At 44.7% G+C, this 17,302-nt stretch overlaps 1 protein-coding gene across 1 annotated transcript; it reads left to right on the forward strand.

Moving 5' to 3' along the window:
• The first annotated feature begins 2,516 nt into the window (after positions 1–2,516).
• On the forward strand, positions 2,517–12,059 carry LOC130401817 (dual specificity protein phosphatase 7-like). The gene is made up of 3 exons (XM_056605802.1): positions 2,517–3,341; positions 4,799–5,227; positions 7,286–12,059. The coding sequence occupies exons 1-3, from the start codon at positions 2,936–2,938 to the stop codon at positions 7,600–7,602; spliced, it is 1,152 nt and encodes a 383-aa protein (XP_056461777.1). The 5' UTR covers positions 2,517–2,935; the 3' UTR covers positions 7,603–12,059.
• Positions 12,060–17,302: the final 5,243 nt, after the last annotated feature.

Genomic DNA, 17,302 nt, shown 5'->3' on the forward strand with positions numbered 1-17,302 from the left:
AGATGTGTTTCCCAGACATGCTTGTTTGAATGAATGGCCTGCAGAGGTAGGGGTCGGGCTGGGGGCTCAGGGGGCTAGAATGGCAGCAGTGGAGGAAATGCCATTAGAGGCGTGGGAGACGTTGGAGCGGCTCACCTCCAACCACCGAGGTGGGCGAGTCGAGGGAAAAGACAGAGCGACCTAGGAACTGAATGGCCAGATGCTGGGTCCATTCCACACCGTTTCCCACAGTACCAACATCGTCTTTTGTCAGACAGGGGTAGTACGATGTTTGGGAAGCGAGACTTGATCGGAATTCGCTTCAGGAACTTCCTGGAGAGGAATAAAAGCTGTGATACTTAGTGAACCATTTGGAAGAAGGAGAAGTTGAAGATGAAGACGTTGGAGCACTTTGTACGTGTTCTACACAAACATTTTACCCATTAAATGTTTCCCCTGCAGACGAGAGCATCTCACTAGGAAACATCGGTCTTGGTTCTCCTTATATAGGGGTCCACCTCAACCTGCGGGTTATTCGGGGGGATGTGTTGTACCTTTCATTCAGAGCTCCAGCAGAGAGGAGCAGGCTAGGGTATCTGCTACAGCCTGATGTAAACCACTGCATATCTTGCCTCCTGTCTTCAGATAATCACATTATAGCTTTCTGGAGCAGCTGAATGATGACGTTAAGAGCTGCTGCCCCCTGCCTTAAGGTTTTTAGGTTTGTCTTTTTTCCCCAGTAGAATCATTGGATCTTCTTGGTGTGTGTGTGTGTGTGTGTGTGTGTGTGTGTGTGTGTGTGTGTGTGTGTGTGTGTGTGTGTGTGTGTGTGTGTGTGTGTGTGTGTGTGTGTGTGTGTGTGTGTGTGTGTGTGTGTGTGTGTGTGTGTGTGTGCGTGCGCGTGCGCGCGTTTGGTCGGTGTGTAAAATAAAACAAACCTAAGACGAATTCATTTAGAAAACTAGGGAAATTTGTAATATCGGAAGCATTCATTATAAGTGGATGGTTTCATTAATAAAAAAATCAATACGATATCAAATATTCATCAATGTGCTATGTAGCCTTTAGCGGTGTCTAAAAAAAATTGCAATATTTGGATCATTCCATTTTTCATGAGCGCACACTGTTAATAAATCAGTACAGCTAAGACTTGGTTTGCTACTTTGTTTTGACAGGAATGTGTTTACCCTAATTCACCCTAACTTCCACCATTATAATTGGGGAAGTGTGATGGAAGTGTCAGCACAGAGCTAGGAGATTCTAATTGGAGCCGTTGCGTGTCTGCCATCGGCCTGCCTCCCTCCCTCCACACGTTTCAGATTCACTATTGTTGTACAGTTTCACTATTGTCATACAGACAGCGTAAATTTTTTTCAGAATGAGGGATTGTCCTCCTGTTAAGGACTATTTCTATTTTGTGTGTGTGGCATGCTTCTTGCGTGAGCACTTGTGTTAATTTTTGTTTGTGTGTGAGTGTAAGTCATTGGGGGGGGGGGGGGGGGGGGGAATAAAGGACCATTGTCTGCGGCTGGTGAATCCCCCACTTCTCTTCCCTGCAGCTGTGAGGAAATCAAATGCTACCCTCAGCCTCTGTCACAACCTGCTGATGGCATCATTAGATCATTGTGTGTGTGTGTGTGTGTGTGTGTGTGTGTGTGTGTGTGTGTGTGTGTGTGTGTGTGTGTGTGTGTGTGTGTGTGTGTGTGTGTGTGTGTGTGTGTGTGTGTGTGTGTGTGTGTGTGTGTGTGTGTGTGTGTCACAGTGCACAGAGGTGTAACCACACAGAGGCTGAATGCATTATTAATACTTTGGGCAGACCCCTGCTAGGGGTCATTCCTGCTATACGTTTCAAAATGTGCCTCTCTCTTATCAAAGTGCCTTATGCAACATCCCCATGGCGACCGGCCTATTAAAATAAACCAAAGCTTGAGTGGAAAGCGGTTTCCAGGATGAGCAGTACAGTGCTGTCAAAAACACTACATTGGTCTTCATCTGGCATTCATGATAACTGTTGACCGTTGAGGCTATAAAAGCTATAATTTAGCCTATATAGCCTTTACAACGTCCATAACTAAATAGAATAAATTCAATGAATTTATAACTCACGACATTGAAACTAAATTGAGGGAAATTTCGAAGATGTTAATGCTTTCCTCTTCACAGCTGTTAAAAAATATGTGAATCTGTGAAAAGGAACCAATTTATTTGTCATCATTGTGACCTTAAACCAAACCAGATGTGATACAACCAGTTACAAGTCTATTTAAGAATGCATTGCCCTCGATGACCAAACGGATCACAAAAGTTGTGTTATTGTTGCTGTACTTCCTTGCAGTTTTCAGAACACTGAGCACGTGTAGCCTAACTGTCTAACAGCTCGTATAATGCCAAATGGTCCATAATTACTGAATGGGTAGCGCAAGAACATCAGCACAGAGGCTACTGCTTCTCAACGGGTTTTTGTGGTGCCTGTGCCTTTAAATCTCTCGTCCAGCTCCTCCCTCTACCTCAATGACATGCCCGCAGAGCCTGTTTTATTCCGCGGCTGTCACGGCGTTCAGTGGAGAGATGAGGAACCATAGAATCCGCGCCGTCGGGGAACGAGAAATACTAACCATGGTGCTATATTAACACCTCGTCCGAAAACTCAATAGGACTGCTTACTGTCAGGGGAACGTCTGTTTATTAGCGTAGCAAAGTTAGGACTGCGGGGGTAAGCGGACGTCCACAGAGTATAATGAAACCTCCACTTGTGTATTAGGGGCTGAAGCGGAGGAAAGCGAAGAAATCCCTGCATGTTCCAAGTCTCGTGCTTCTGCGAGGGACATCGCTGGAGGTGTTTCGCCCGCCGTCGCAGAAGCTGGGAAGTTGGACGGAGTGATTTTTTGGGGGGTATTTTTCTGGTCCCCGTCCCCCTTTGCCGTCACAACCAGGAGACAACAAGAATATTTCCCTGATGAAAATCAATCTTTGGAGCGGTTCCATGATCGTGACTATGATGATGTCGAGTAAGAGCGCGGAATGGCTGCAAGAGGAACTGGAATCTGGGGCGAGCTGCTCGCTCCTGCTGCTGGACTGCCGCTCGCACGAGCTCTACGAGTCCTCTCACGTCGAGTCGGCCATCAACCTGGCCATCCCGGGCTTGATGCTCCGGAGGCTGAAGAAGGGCAACCTCCCGATCCGGTCCATTATCCCCAATAACGAGGACAAGGAGAAGTTTGTGAAGCGGTGCAAAACGGATATGGTTGTTTTATACGACGAGGCGACGTCCGAGTGGCAGGAGAACGGGTCAGGGAGCTCCGTGCTGGGTCTGCTTCTGCAGAAACTCAGGGACGATGGCTGCAAGGCGTACTATCTCCAAGGTGAGATCACACACAATTAAATACATATTTTTTATTTAATTGAACCTGCGTGGTGATTTTCTTTTTATGAATGACTGTGTCGCTTCTATTAATTTCAAACTATTGGCTTACTTTTGTATTTAATAATAACATATGAACAATACATAAATATCTGTAATAACAGTTATAGCGAAAACTATTTATTTTTCCTTTCGAGCCCACGTTAAAACACCTTAATACATCTAGTCAAGTAATGTTTGGGCCACATTAGGCTGTTAACTTTCATGTAGTGTGGCTACCTTTCAGGTAACACATTTTGAAATGAAGTGTGACCTTAATGTCTACTGCACCTTTTATTACTAATAACGAGCGATAGACTTGATCACTGGCGCAGCGGGGAGTCCAAACTTAATCAACTTGGACTGGTCTCTTGACAATGGGCTGTAATAACAAATTTGAGGAGAACAATAAAGTGTTTCATTATATTCTAGTGGTTTTATTTTACATTTTAATCTTAGTCTGACGTTATTGTCATGATACATGCCTGTGTGGTAAAATTGAATATTTCCGCATTGGGGGAAATTCGACAGGCTAATTTGATGACGCCACATAGGCCTATTATATCGAAAATAATCACTGAATGAAATTATGTGGACATGCTTGTGTGGGGGCGGTAATTGAGGAGCTGTGGAATCTGCCCCAAGTAAAAACTTTGGTTCAATGTGTTTTCAATTAATGCTTCAAAATGGCTCCGTCGGTGTGGCGCTCCTGCAGGAAGAGACCAGTAGTTTCTTTCATGAATGAATTGGAAGAGAAACAAAAAAACAGATCTTTGTGGTTTTTTTATTAATCATGAACGACCCACTCAAAAAAAAAAAAAAACATTTTCCGTAATCGTACGACATCGTCCAGTGGTTTACATTTATATTTATGGAACGATTCAGACACTTCAAGTATGGCTGCCATTCACAAAAAGTCCACTGAGGAGTGTTGCAGCAGACTCTCTAGCAGTGTCCTTCTCTTTCGAAGCTGCTTTTTTTTTTCCGAGGGTCGATGCTTTCTCAATGGAGCCATCATTCACAGTTTATGGGTTAACTAACATAATATGTAATCTCAATAGTCACTATATACCTTTTTAGAACCGATCCTTTCTTTGTTATAGATTTTCTAATATACATTATCACCGTTTCTTAAGTAACCCTTGATACAGATTAATCATAATAATATATATTTATGACCTAATTATTATATTTTGTTTAGTTCATAAAACATTCCCCATCTATATTAGCAGTACGATTTAAGTAATGATTACTTCAACATGGATCGCTGGTCTTGTACCGCAGTGGGTTGCTGTTCGCTCGGTGTGTGTGTGAATGAACAGGGTGTCCCTTTGAAGCTGTCCTCCTTCTATCTGGATCACCTGGTGGGCGGCGGGGGCGTATCTCAACGTGCTAACTGATTACCGTTCCTGTCTCCAGGGGGATTCAACAAGTTCCAGTCCGAGTTCCCCGAGCACTGCGAGACCAACCTCGACTGCTGCTGCCCCAGCAGCTCCCCGCCCACCTCGGTCCTGGGCTTGGGGGGCCTGCGCATCAGCTCCGACTGCTCCGACGGCGAGTCTGACCGCGAGCCTGGCAGCGCCACCGAGTCGGAGGGCAGCCCCCTGCCCAACAACCAGCCGGCGTTCCCTGTGCAGATCCTGCCTTACCTGTACCTGGGCTGCGCTAAGGACTCAACCAACCTGGACGTGTTGGGGAAGTACAACATTAAGTACATACTCAACGTGACACCCAACCTGCCCAACATGTTCGAGCACGAGGGAGACTTTAAGTACAAGCAGATTCCCATCTCCGACCACTGGAGTCAAAACCTGTCTCAGTTCTTCCCCGAGGCCATCTCCTTCATTGGTGAGTGGGGGCGCTGTGTGTGTGTGTGTGTGTGTGTGTGTGTGTGTGTGTGTGTGTGTGTGTGTGTGTGTGTGTGTGTGTGTGTGTGTGTGTGTGTGTGTGTGTGTGTGTGTGTGTGTGTGTGTGTGTGTCAACATGTGCATGTTTATGACCTGTGTTACTCTTCCTCCAGATTCATTCTGTTTCCAATTTCTTCTTTTTTTTCTCTACGCAAAGGAATGTTGTTTAAGGAAAGTAATGCTTTACAGATTGCGGGTTTCAAATTCAGAGAAAAACTGTTGTGTAAAAAAATATCTGTAGGCCTATTTCTGGATCAATTCTGTACATGAAGAGCGGAATCGACTCTTTTGTTACTTACATGGTCGTAAATATTGTATTCATGTCGAGGCACAGTGTATTAATCTTTTATTGCAGAGATAAAAACCAGAGCATCAGCACTCAGGTTTTGAGTGGACCTGATTTTCCCTGAAATCCGTATGAATAAAGTAGATTCCTAGAGAAGAACATCATTCTTGGTTCTTCAAGAACGATGTGTCTTTTAAGAGTGGAGGAGACCCACAGTTATGTCGTACAAATGCTGCAGCGCAGCTTGTCCACAGAGCATTGTATCACCATGATGGGTCTACCTTTTAGATTTCCAAAAATCATTCCACGTTTTCCTTTCACCGATTGCAGCCCGCTGTTTTCAATCATTGCTCATACCTCTGGTGCTGTGGTAATTAGACAAGCCAGATGGCTGGCTCCAAACCCTGGGAAGGAGTGTCATTCCCTGAACCTGGATGAGTTCTCCTCTGCTGTGGACATCCCTCGTGGTGTAACTGTTACTGCAGAGGGATGGAGGCAGAAGAAAACTAGACGCATGCCCTGCCAACACAGAATGTACCCCAAAAAATGGGAAAAACCAAGACCAAAAGAATCAATGCTTCCTCTATGTTTCCTATATGGTAAGCACTATTGCGGCAGCTATTAGTTTCTGCTATGCTCCTTTCAATTGGTTTTTGACCAAATTCTGTCTGTATAGTATTTATATACTCCAATAACTCTCCATTTTAGAGTGCAATTGGCGCAACCTTTTGATTCCTAATTTATGAAAGGTTCCAGGCTTAAATGAGCCATGGAATGTTTTTGTGGGCTTGTTTTCACTGCTGTGTACCAGTCAGACCCATTTACGGTACAATCTTTATTGAGATTTTAACCGCTTCCTATCCACTGTAATATCAGGAATCTGAACATCAGATATGGCATAAGATGCCGTTTGCATAGGCCTTGTTTGCACATTTGACTCCGGAGATGATTTAGATGGTTGTATAATTAAGTTATTTAGAGAACAAAGAGGGTATTTTTTTAATGTGTATGCCGGTACTTTTATTTTGGTGAGGGAGCACGGATCACATTCAAAATGAATTTTGCCATCCCTCTCAGCAGTTCTGACTTGAGAGCCAACTAACCCCAATCCTATTACAAGAGAGGCAGGCAGATAGAGTGACAGCAGGCTGGCACATGTGAGGGAGAGAGTATAAGAGATGGAGCAAGGGATAGGTTTTGAAGAAGAAAGGGATGAGGAAGGAAGCACTTATCTTTGGCTTCCACCTACGGTTGTATGGGTTTGGTAAACCTTGTGGTAGATCTAGTATTAAGATAGTGTCGTATCAAAATAAAAGCATGTCGTCTATAGATGTCGGTGTGAAACGATGTAGGGGTTCATTGAGGTTCTTATAGAGAAAGGAATCATACGTTTTTCTCTGAATTTGTACGAGTTTGGGATACAATTAATTGGAAGCAGAGGTTCTGATTAACTTGGGGTTGAGATGTTTTTTTTTGTGTGTATCAAATTCTATATTTCAAGTTGAAAGTTGCCGACTGGAAATCACCTCATTCCTACAGCAGGATATGACTCATCCGTCATCATATCGTGTTCTAAAACTGCTTCTACAGCCAGATATTTTTTTTTCTTGTTTGTCTCTAATCTGTTCTTCTGTCTTTATTCCCTCCCTCCCTCTCTCCTCCCCCCCTCCCTCCCTCCCTCCCTCCCTCCCTCCCTCCCTCCCCCCTCCCCAGACGAGGCGCGGGCTCAGAAGTGTGGTATCCTGGTCCACTGCCTGGCGGGCATCAGCCGCTCGGTGACCGTCACCGTGGCCTACCTGATGCAGAAGCTCAACCTGTCGCTCAACGACGCCTATGACTTCGTCAAGCGCAAGAAGTCCAACATCTCGCCCAACTTCAACTTCATGGGCCAGCTGCTGGACTTTGAGCGGACGCTGGGCCTCAACAGCCCCTGTGACAACCACTCCTCCTCGCCCACCAATGAGCAGCTGTTCTTCACCACGCCGACCAATCACAACGTGTTCCAGCTGGACACCCTGGAGTCCACATGAGGACCCACGGCGTCAGGGCGTTTCTATTCAGGAGAGAGGTTGGGCGGAGGGGGAGAGGGGAAAGGGGGAGTGTCGAGGAAGATGGTGGCAGCGGCGGAGGTGGTGGTAGTTTTGATGTTGCCACGGTAACACGGGCTGCGTGCAAGGAGGGAGCAGCCGGTTTTAATGAATGTTTTAGTCCCCCCCCGACGTGGCCAGAGGCCACTGGAGTTGCATTATGAAGGGGCAGGACCGGTCATTGATGACAGGTGACCGAGAACCAAGGGAGCCCGGCGAGGAATGCTAAAGCTATTTGTTTCTGTGTTCCGGTTGAGTTCCTGATTGTCGCGCTGTGGCGATGGCCAAACAAAAATGGGGGAGGCGTGATAACCGACGACAAAACAATACACGTCCTAGAGGGAAAAAAAGACAGAGGAAAAGGGACAAGGGAGTGAACGCGACAGCAGGACAGATAGCTTCATACAAAGATGGCAACACGGAAATCCACACAGTGCTTAATTTATGAGACGTCGTCCTCTATACGTTTCTCAGCCATTGCACTGAGTTGACTGGTGCCAAGTGGAGGAAATCCCACTCTACTGAATGTAGTGGAGTTTTTAAAAACCAAGGAATTAACAAAAAGTGTGTATGTTTGTGATGTATGTATGGTAACTTACAAAGCAGAACATGTATGGGCAGACCTTAATAAGTGTGTGTCTATGCATTTTTTTTGTTATTCTTGTGTACATTGACGTACCGATGTATACTTTATATATACGCATACAAAAATTGTATCTTTGTCCAAAAATATAGAGTAATCCAATCTCATGAACGCTTAGGAAATTGTAAGGCTGAAGAAGAAGAAGCAAGGCCTGCGACCGGGCGTTGGGATATCTCTGGTCGTCTTTCTTTTCGTTTTTTGCGTTGGTTTTGTTTTCTTTGACGTTTTTTTATCCCCCTAGGTTGGTAATGACCTAATGCAGTTTGCACAGTGGCGTAGCCATTAACTTGTTGGCACTTGACGCCAGTGCTCGGGCCAGGCAGATAAAGAGACATTCAGAGAGGAGGCGTGGGGAGGCCAGTCCCAGGCCGCGACAGGAGCCGCCAGCTATAAAGGCCCTTGGGGAGGGAGTCGGGACTAGGGCTTGGCTGGAGGGCTGCTTTGGCTGGGCTCAAGGCTAATGGCATGAGGCTAGGTTAGCTGAATAGTTTGGTGCTCAGGCTAAGGTGTTAAGAGTTGTAATTAGAGCCATGATTGTATTGATCTTAGATTAAACCACTTTATCACCATCTGGTATACGGTTGGACTTTATAGGATTTTGGTTGATCCAAATGTCTCAACGGAAGCTAGCAGCTACTAGCTCAAGTTACGCGTCTCATTTCCTTTCCAGTAAGAAGTGTACTTCTTTACGTACAGTTGTCTTTCTTTTTAAGTTAATTCCAACAACGACAAAATTCCCACAAAACGTTTGTGGAAAACTCTTGCGAAGCAACCTTGCACAAAGAAGTGCCTGAACACTTTCATGCTGATGACGTTGCCCTATTGCTTGGCCCCATCGCTGGGTCCATGAGCTAGAATGTTCCAAAAAGTGACGTGGTACCAATAGGTTTAGAGACTGGGGTTGCTGGTGGATTGTCTTGTCTTGAAGGCTTGAGTCTGGGATCAGTAGCATTAGGCTATGGGTGTAGCTGGTAAGGGTTTGATGGAGCCCTGTGTGAGTGGGGAGTAATCGGGGAGGGAGGGAGGGAGAACTGGGACTGGCCTCAGTAACAGACTGCACTTAAGACGAGTAGGCTCCGACTGAATCCACTTCCCACTCCTGCATTGCAGTTGGAGAGGAGAGAAAGGAGATCATTGTGTTCAAAGAATCACCTCTTTCTCTCGAAAAACGATTAATGTCCGAGTCGATTCACCCTTAAGCCTTGGGTAGATTATATATGTAATATAATAGAATATTACAGACTCAAAGATGATTACAGTGCTAATGGTGAAAGAGTCATCATGCTGGCCTATTACATGGCCTCTCAGAGGTGCTGAATGCTCTCTTGACAGTAAGGTTACCCCAGGGTTAGATGTTGCTCTAACCATTTGGGAGGAGGATGATGAGAATCGTTTTTTTAACTACTGTTCCCGCCACTGGTCACAGTGGTGGACAGTATGTAGCTGGGAGGTTTCTAAGACCGTGTCCACATCACCAGTGCTGGCCTGAATGAGCCAAGTCAACCTCTTTTACCAAATTGTTGTCCTAACTAAGAAGACCCGACAAACCTGCCCCCCCCTCCGAGGCATTCTGTAACATTCCGCTTTAATACAATTTCCAAAGCACTTTTAGTATTTGAGGGGGTAAACATGCAACATCAAGTGTATGCATACAGCGGTTTGTGGCAGAATGTGGGAGCAAATGGGTCAAAGCACGATAAGATGTTGTTAGCTTAGATGCTATGTGATGTGGACAGGGTCTTAAACGGAAACAAAGAACTGGGTTTCAGGAGGGAAGACTGCTGAATCCGACCAGGCTTTATCATAGCTGGCCTTACATATTCTTTCTAACTTCTTTCTAATGCTGACTGTTCAATACTCTTTGTATCTCACTTTAGACAAAGATTCTTCTTATGATGTAAAATAACATGTTTGTTATCTGTTGTTTGAATCAGAACGTAACGTCATACTGGGCAATGAGCTGTCTTTTACTGTAACGGGTCAACGCGGTCTTTTTGTATTACTCTGCAATATATCAAACACCGTTTTGCAGTATTTTATAGATCCAAGACCTCTGAATTTTTAATTATTCTTTTGTACTCTGTTATATATAATATATACATATACCGTATTACTAGAACAAGATCCTGCTCAATTGCTTTGGGCTGAAGTTTAATTTCACCTATGGTGTCCAAAATATGTACAGGACTGTTTAGTACTCACTAAATGACCCGTCATCTGACGCATACCCACAAACGCACACACCCATTCGACCCCTCAAACAAGCCCTCAAACATCTGTGGTTTAGCATGCCCGTTTTGTTCACAATGGAAGAACAGGCCACCTGATTTCAATAATGACTAGCTCTTTTTTGTTTTCAATTAATGTCTATGCTCTATTCCTGTGGCCTTTCAATATCAACATATAAATATATATATCTTTATAAAATATATATGTTAGGGGTTTATATGCAATTTTCATTTCCTAAAATGGCATCAGAGACGAGAATAATACTATTATGCTTGAACAGACTTCCCTTTCTCCGAAGTCACATCCCACTTTCCAACTTTATGACTTGCACCCTAGGATTGAAATATATTTCAGTAAACTGATCTTTTCTATTTATTAGATAACTATTCATTTCAAGCTGCTTCTCTTGTCCTTTTCCTTTTCTCTGTGTCTTTGTAACAACTGAAAGAGCAACTTTTTTCGTTTTTTTCCGCGGTTTGTAAATTTGCCAGATAGCAGGAACGCCGGTTTCTGTGTTTCTTGTAGCTACCCCTGGGTGAGAATGTTGGGTCACTCCGAAGGAAGAGAGTGAATAGCAAGCAGCGGGGGTCAAAGGACTCACAGGGCGCATTAAAGCAAAGTCAAAGTGAATGATTTCAAAACGTTACCTCACTGAGGAAATTTTCAGGGATTTTATTGTTTTGTTTTATTTTTTGGACAATGCATCTTGAATCGTGTTACAGCTTAACACAATTTGAATAGCTGTTTTGTATTGTGCTGTAAACAGTTTTTAAAAGATGCAATCTGTCTCTTTATTAAAAGAGGGGGCATGTTTACCGCAGGCAATTCACCGGCCCGTGTGAAGAGATGAAAATATGATTACACCTGCGTATTGTACAGTATGTGGAAATAACACGAGACATGTTTATACCGCAAATAAATATTGAATTATTTTTTCTTTAATACGTGCTTCTGGGTTATTTTTTAAATTGTGCAGAAGAGAAGTCATTGCTGCCTTTTAGGACAACGTCCATGTCACTTCTTTCCTGTCATTCTATTAATTAAGTAGTACAAACACAAATAGATTACCTATATACTACTCGTATAATTAGTAATATCCTCACTAGTAATAATATTCTTAATGTGTACCAGACGGCTAAATTAGTTGTGAGATCCTGCATCTGATACCTCGGCTGACGTTGCGTCTCAGTTAGGATTTTACTGAATGTGAGTTTGGAAACCAGCAGTAAAACGTTGACCGCTGAGAGGAAGAGGAGTTGGCTGTTATGTGGCTCTCTCTCACTGTGTGAGACTTCCTCACACACACAAACGTACGCAGAGACACACACGTAAATATGTGGTTTTGAAAGCACCATGGTTCCTCAAGGTTTTGACGGTGTCACATCCGATTGCTTCACCATCAGTGTTGCTTCATCCCTACACCACTGTGATGTGTGTGCATGTGTGTGCAACTCGCACAAGGACTTGATTGTTTACTATTAAACTATAGCAACACATTTTTTTTCAAGGCAAAGCCTACGTGGTAAGCATTAAGACATACTGGTGTTAAACATCTTAACACAATGTTTAGTGCTTAACTCATGATAAGCAGAAAGACTTATTTTATGAATCCACGCTCATTCAGATTGTTTATATCAACATATATCTTTCTCAATGGCGGTTTTGTACTGTGTGTGTGAGTGTACTGTGTGTGTGTGTGTGTGTGTGTGTGTGTGTGTGTGTGTGTGTGTGTGTGTGTGTGTGTGTGTGTGTGTGTGTGTGTGTGTGTGTGTGTGTGTGTGTGTGTGTGTGTGTGTGTGTGTGAGTGTGTGTGTCACAGAAGTACTTATTTAAAGGATTAGTTTGCTAATCAGAACCCTAGGTTCTAATCATAGATTGCCTGTCGTTGTGCAGACGAATTGATACCATAAACGCTCAGATCGCTCAAGTGTAGCTTTTCCACTGTTTTGCTGCAGTCTCAAACTAAGCTGCAATCGAGACCATTGGTTTGGCAAAGTCACGTACTATCCTAAGACCGTACTATGCTAACACTGTACTAAGGGTTTTCATACCGGGCCATGATGTTGTACAGACAAAATGGATCACAAACAGAGAAGTAGACTTACATACTTTTCAGGACAAAAAGGTAACCATTGCCTCACATGCGTATTTCGCAATATTGGTGCTGAACCTAATGATCTGCTGCACAGCAGAGCTGAGTCTGTGAGAGATTGAAACATAATTCAGTTAGTCAGGAGGAAAAAAACAAGGAAGGAAGGAAGTGAGAAGGTGTGAAACCGGCCTCCAAAAGAGAAGTGTGAGAAGTGAGCCAAACGGCTAAAGATATCTCTCACTCCTGTTCCAGTCTTCCCCTTTCTATCACTCACTACTGGCTCTCTCCCCCTTTCTGTGCCTCTATCTCTTTAACGGTAAGAATCCATGTAATCCATTGCTATCCTCTCATCCACATCTCTTTCTCTCTCTCCATCCCAATCACTCTCTCTCTCCCCACCACATCTCTCTCCCGCTTTCCCCATCTCTCTCTCTCTCTCTCTCTCTCTCTCTCTCTCTCTCTCTCTCTCTCTCTCTCTCTCTCTCTCGTTCTCACTCTCTCTCTCTCTCTCTCTCCTCTCTCTCTCTCTCTCTCTCTCTCTCTCTCTCTACACAACCCTCTCTCTACACGCTTTCCCAATCTCTCTCTCTCTCTATCTACTATCTCTCTGCTTCCTCTTCTCCTCTCTCTCTCTCTCTCTCTCTGTCTCTCTGTCTCTCTTTTTCTCTCTGTCTCTCCCTTTCTCTGTCTCTGCCTTTCTCTCTCTCTCTCTCCCCCTTTTTCTCTCTGTCTCTCTCTCTCTCTCTCTCTCTCTCTCTCTCTCTCTTCTTTCTCCCCTCTATCACTGCTGTCTCTATCTCTCTCTCTCTCCTCTCTATTCTCTCTTTATTATCTCTCTCTCTCTCTCTCCTCTCTATCTCACTGTCTATATCAGTCTCTCTGTCTCTCTGTATCTATCTCTCTCTCTCTCTCTCTCTCTCCTCCTCTCTCTCTCTCTCTCTCTCTCTCTTCTCTCTCTCTCTCTCCCGATCTCTCTCCCGATCTCTCTCTGTCTCTCTCTCTCTTCGGTGCAAGACTGCGTTTTCAATGAGGATGTCAGTCGCTACAACTTCCCCGGTGTCGCAATCACACGTTGCAGCCACCGCCCAGCTCTTCTGTGGGTGATAATTCAAACAGGATATTGCGAGTCACAGTGCAGGCTTCGGAAATGTAGACGACGCAGTGTCTCCGGGCTGCAGCTCTGCCTCACAGAGGAGTGATGGACGCCACCTTATGACGGTCCCCACAGAGCGGTTTACCGGGAGAGTACTGCGTGACTCCCATGGGTCCATGACGATACTGTGTGTGTGTGTGTGTGTGTGTGTGTGTGTGTGTGTGTGTGTGTGTGTGTGTGTGTGTGTGTGTGTGTGTGTGTGTGTGTGTTGGATATGCTCAGGATGAGATCACCCTGTTTCAAACATGATTTGGCGAAACGTATCGCTGATGTTTCCTTCTGTATCTCGATCAGTATCTGACGTATTCAGATTGGCTTTTTTATTTATTGTTGTGAGTTTTTTTACTTTGAAAGCCAAAAGTAAAAGTTGATTGCGATGTGCAAGCTGATTTCTGGTTTTCTTGTAGCATTGGGGTTATTGGATCACAATGCTACGATGCTCTCCTTAGTGTCATTAAAAAATCATTTCAATCAACCAGTCATTTATTAAAGCAGTCGATACGAGACTGGTTGAACACATTGTCGTCACGTTCCCAGAACATGGTGGAACACCAGAGCTGCCAGACTGGAAAAGACCCCGACTCCACACGACACTTCTACAACACACGCAGGTACCAACACGCTCTCTCAGAACACGTGACCTGTTGGGAAACAGTGTGTGTGCGTGTGTGTGTGTGTGTGAGTGTTTGTGTGTGTGTGTGTGTGTGTGTGTGTGTGTGTGTGTGTGTGTGTGTGTGTGTGAGAGTGTTTGTGTGTGTGAGTGTGTGTGCGTCTGTGAGAGTACATCCATGAAATAAGACTATCATTCTCGCATCCTGTTTGGCCGAGCTTTGTGCATTCCGCGTACGCACAGTCTCGATGTTAGCTAACAGCATCCTAGAGACGGAATTCTGACTTTATCATCATTTTATTTTTGAGGGTTCCTTGTTTTTCCCCTCTGCATGTGGTGCGTACTTCTAATGGACTCTCATAATTAAAGCAAATGGCTACGAGCGCTGCTGCGCTCTCTGTAGGGCTTGAGCACGGATGGCCCTCCCACTGTAAGTGGTTGGCTCCTGTTGTACTTTGTACACACTCACTTTTTTCTCCCATAAATAACCCGCACAGGCCTCCTCCGGCAGCAGGCCACTTGAAGAGGATAACAAGAGAGGGATGGAGGGGTAGAGAACGAGGATGAGAGAGAGAGAGAGAGAGAGAGAGAGAGAGAGAGAGAGAGAGAGAGAGAGAGAGAGAGAGAGAGAGAGAGAGAGAGAGAGAGAGAGAGAGAGAGAGAGAGAGAGAGAGAGAGAGAGAGAGTGAGTTAAAAAAGGTAGGAGTAAAATGAACAACTTTTTTTCCATGTTTATCTAGGGCCAATCTGGTGGCCCTTGACAACAGATTTAGTTATTGTTTAAGTGAGTGACAGTTGTGACATCCCGCCTGCCTCTGAGTTGAAGACTGTTCCTTTTTAAAGGTGAAAATGTTCCCATAGAAATCAGGCAAAACAGGGAGGCTTACCACAGTGTTTTCAAACATATGAACTAACATCCTGTGAGCTGTGCAGTCCCAGACAACAGTGACATCCTAACAAGACATCCCCACCCCCCCCCCATCCCCGTCAATCTATCTCTTTGAGGAGTGACATTGAGAGTGACTGCAGAATGTATTGTAATACCGATATTTCTACCTGAAGGCAAAGATTCTTGGTTATTAAAAAGTTCTTCGAAAGCAAGGGGACAAATTCACCTGAAATATAGATTACAAAGTAAGAAGGATGTTCTCGTCACAACAACATTTGACAGTTTCAATCTTTATTCTTCATCATGAGTAATTATTTGTAATTCCCGGTGTGTTCACACTATGTTCAAATTAGACTGCACATTTGCCCGAACCTATAAATATGTTAGTTTGACTTTGGTCGTGTCCTTGCTTAGACAACAAATCAATTGTAATCTGACCCCTACACGAAAACATCTGACGGCACACTGTTGAAGTGTGTTATTTTAGCTGTGAAATGGCTTATATCGTAAAAGAAACGCAGTTGAGTTGACATGAGTGGAATTGAGGTGTATTCTACTATATTCTATTCTATTCTATTCTATTCTTTTCTATTCAAACTCGTTCTATACCAGTCACAGTTTGTTCTAGCCAGTACATTTCTGTGCCAATTACTGCTCTCTCCTTGCTGTGAGTTGCCCTCCTGTAGCCAAGTCTTTTTATAGGTTGCTCTCTGCGATCCTGTCCGTCCGTCCGTCCATCACATCTGGTCTTGATTTGTCTCCCAGGTAGAACGATACAAACAAGAGAGGAAAGGTCTCTTCTCCTCGTCCCTCGTCCCCTTCAGTCTACAATGATGGATTCTCTCGCTTTTTCTTTACAATTCAAACAGTTGGCACACATTGTCCTCAATCGCTCCTCGATTGGCTACCCCCCCCTCCCCTCCCTCTCTCTTACTTCCCCTTCTCTCTCTGTCTCTTTCCCCTCCCTGTCCCTCTCTCTTTATCTCTCTCTTTCACTCTGTCTTTGCCTCTCTCTCTATCTTCCACTCTCTCTCTCGCTCTCTTACTCACCCCTTCTTGCTCTCTCTTTCCCCCTCCCTCTCCCTCTCTATCTCTATCTTTCTCCCTCCATGCCTCTCACTATCTTTCCCTCTCTCTCCTTTACTCACCCTTCTCTTACTCTCCCTCTCTCTCCTTCCCCTCCTCTTTGTACCTCTATATCTCTCTCTTCTGCTCTCCCTATCTCTCTCTCTCTCTCTCTCTCTCTCTCTCTCTCTCTCTCTCTCTCTCTCTCTCTCTCTCACTTACTCCTACCCTCCTGTATGCCTTGAATTTGATCTTCACCCCCTCTCTCTCCCTGGCACTCTTTCAATATCTGTTCCAGTCCGGATGCCCCTCACCCCTCACCCCCACCACCCCTCCCTGGTAATATGAGTCCATCATACCACCTCCCCTCCTCCCTTCCTCCCCCTCCTCCCCCTGGTAACATGACTCCCGGCCCGGGGTGGACAAGGCCAGCTGGCAGCATGATAAGTAGGCCTCACATCCGGCCACAAGTTAAATAGTAACAACAGGTGATTACCAAACCGCAGTCCATGTGTGCCACAGTCCAACATCGTCGGTCGGCCACGCACTTGAATTTGCTTCCCCGCACGCTTGTGTGCCTGTGTGCGTCTGTGTGTGTGTGTGCGTCTGTGTGTGTGTGTGTGTGTGTGTGTGTGTGTGTGTGTGTGTGTGTGTGTGTGTGTGTGTGTGTGTGTGTGTGTGTGTGTGTGTGTGTGTGTGTGAGGGCGCAGCACTGTCTGTGTTGAATGTAGTTGATGGAGTCGGTGCTGTAGATGAGGATGTATGGGAGTAGCTAATCATGTCTGTGTTTGTGTACAGTCTATGTACATGTGTTTGGGAATTCTAGGATTCTTTATAATTTAAAAATTTTAAGTTTTACTATACGCTATTGTATGTTATAGTTGATATAATTGAACCATCCCTGTCAAACTATAGTTAATGTGCTGCAGCCACATATATATCTTTATTTAAGATTCACCTTC

The sequence above is a fragment of the Gadus chalcogrammus genome, chromosome 13 (genome assembly GCF_026213295.1).
Source record: "Gadus chalcogrammus isolate NIFS_2021 chromosome 13, NIFS_Gcha_1.0, whole genome shotgun sequence".
Lineage (NCBI taxonomy): Eukaryota > Metazoa > Chordata > Actinopteri > Gadiformes > Gadidae > Gadus > Gadus chalcogrammus.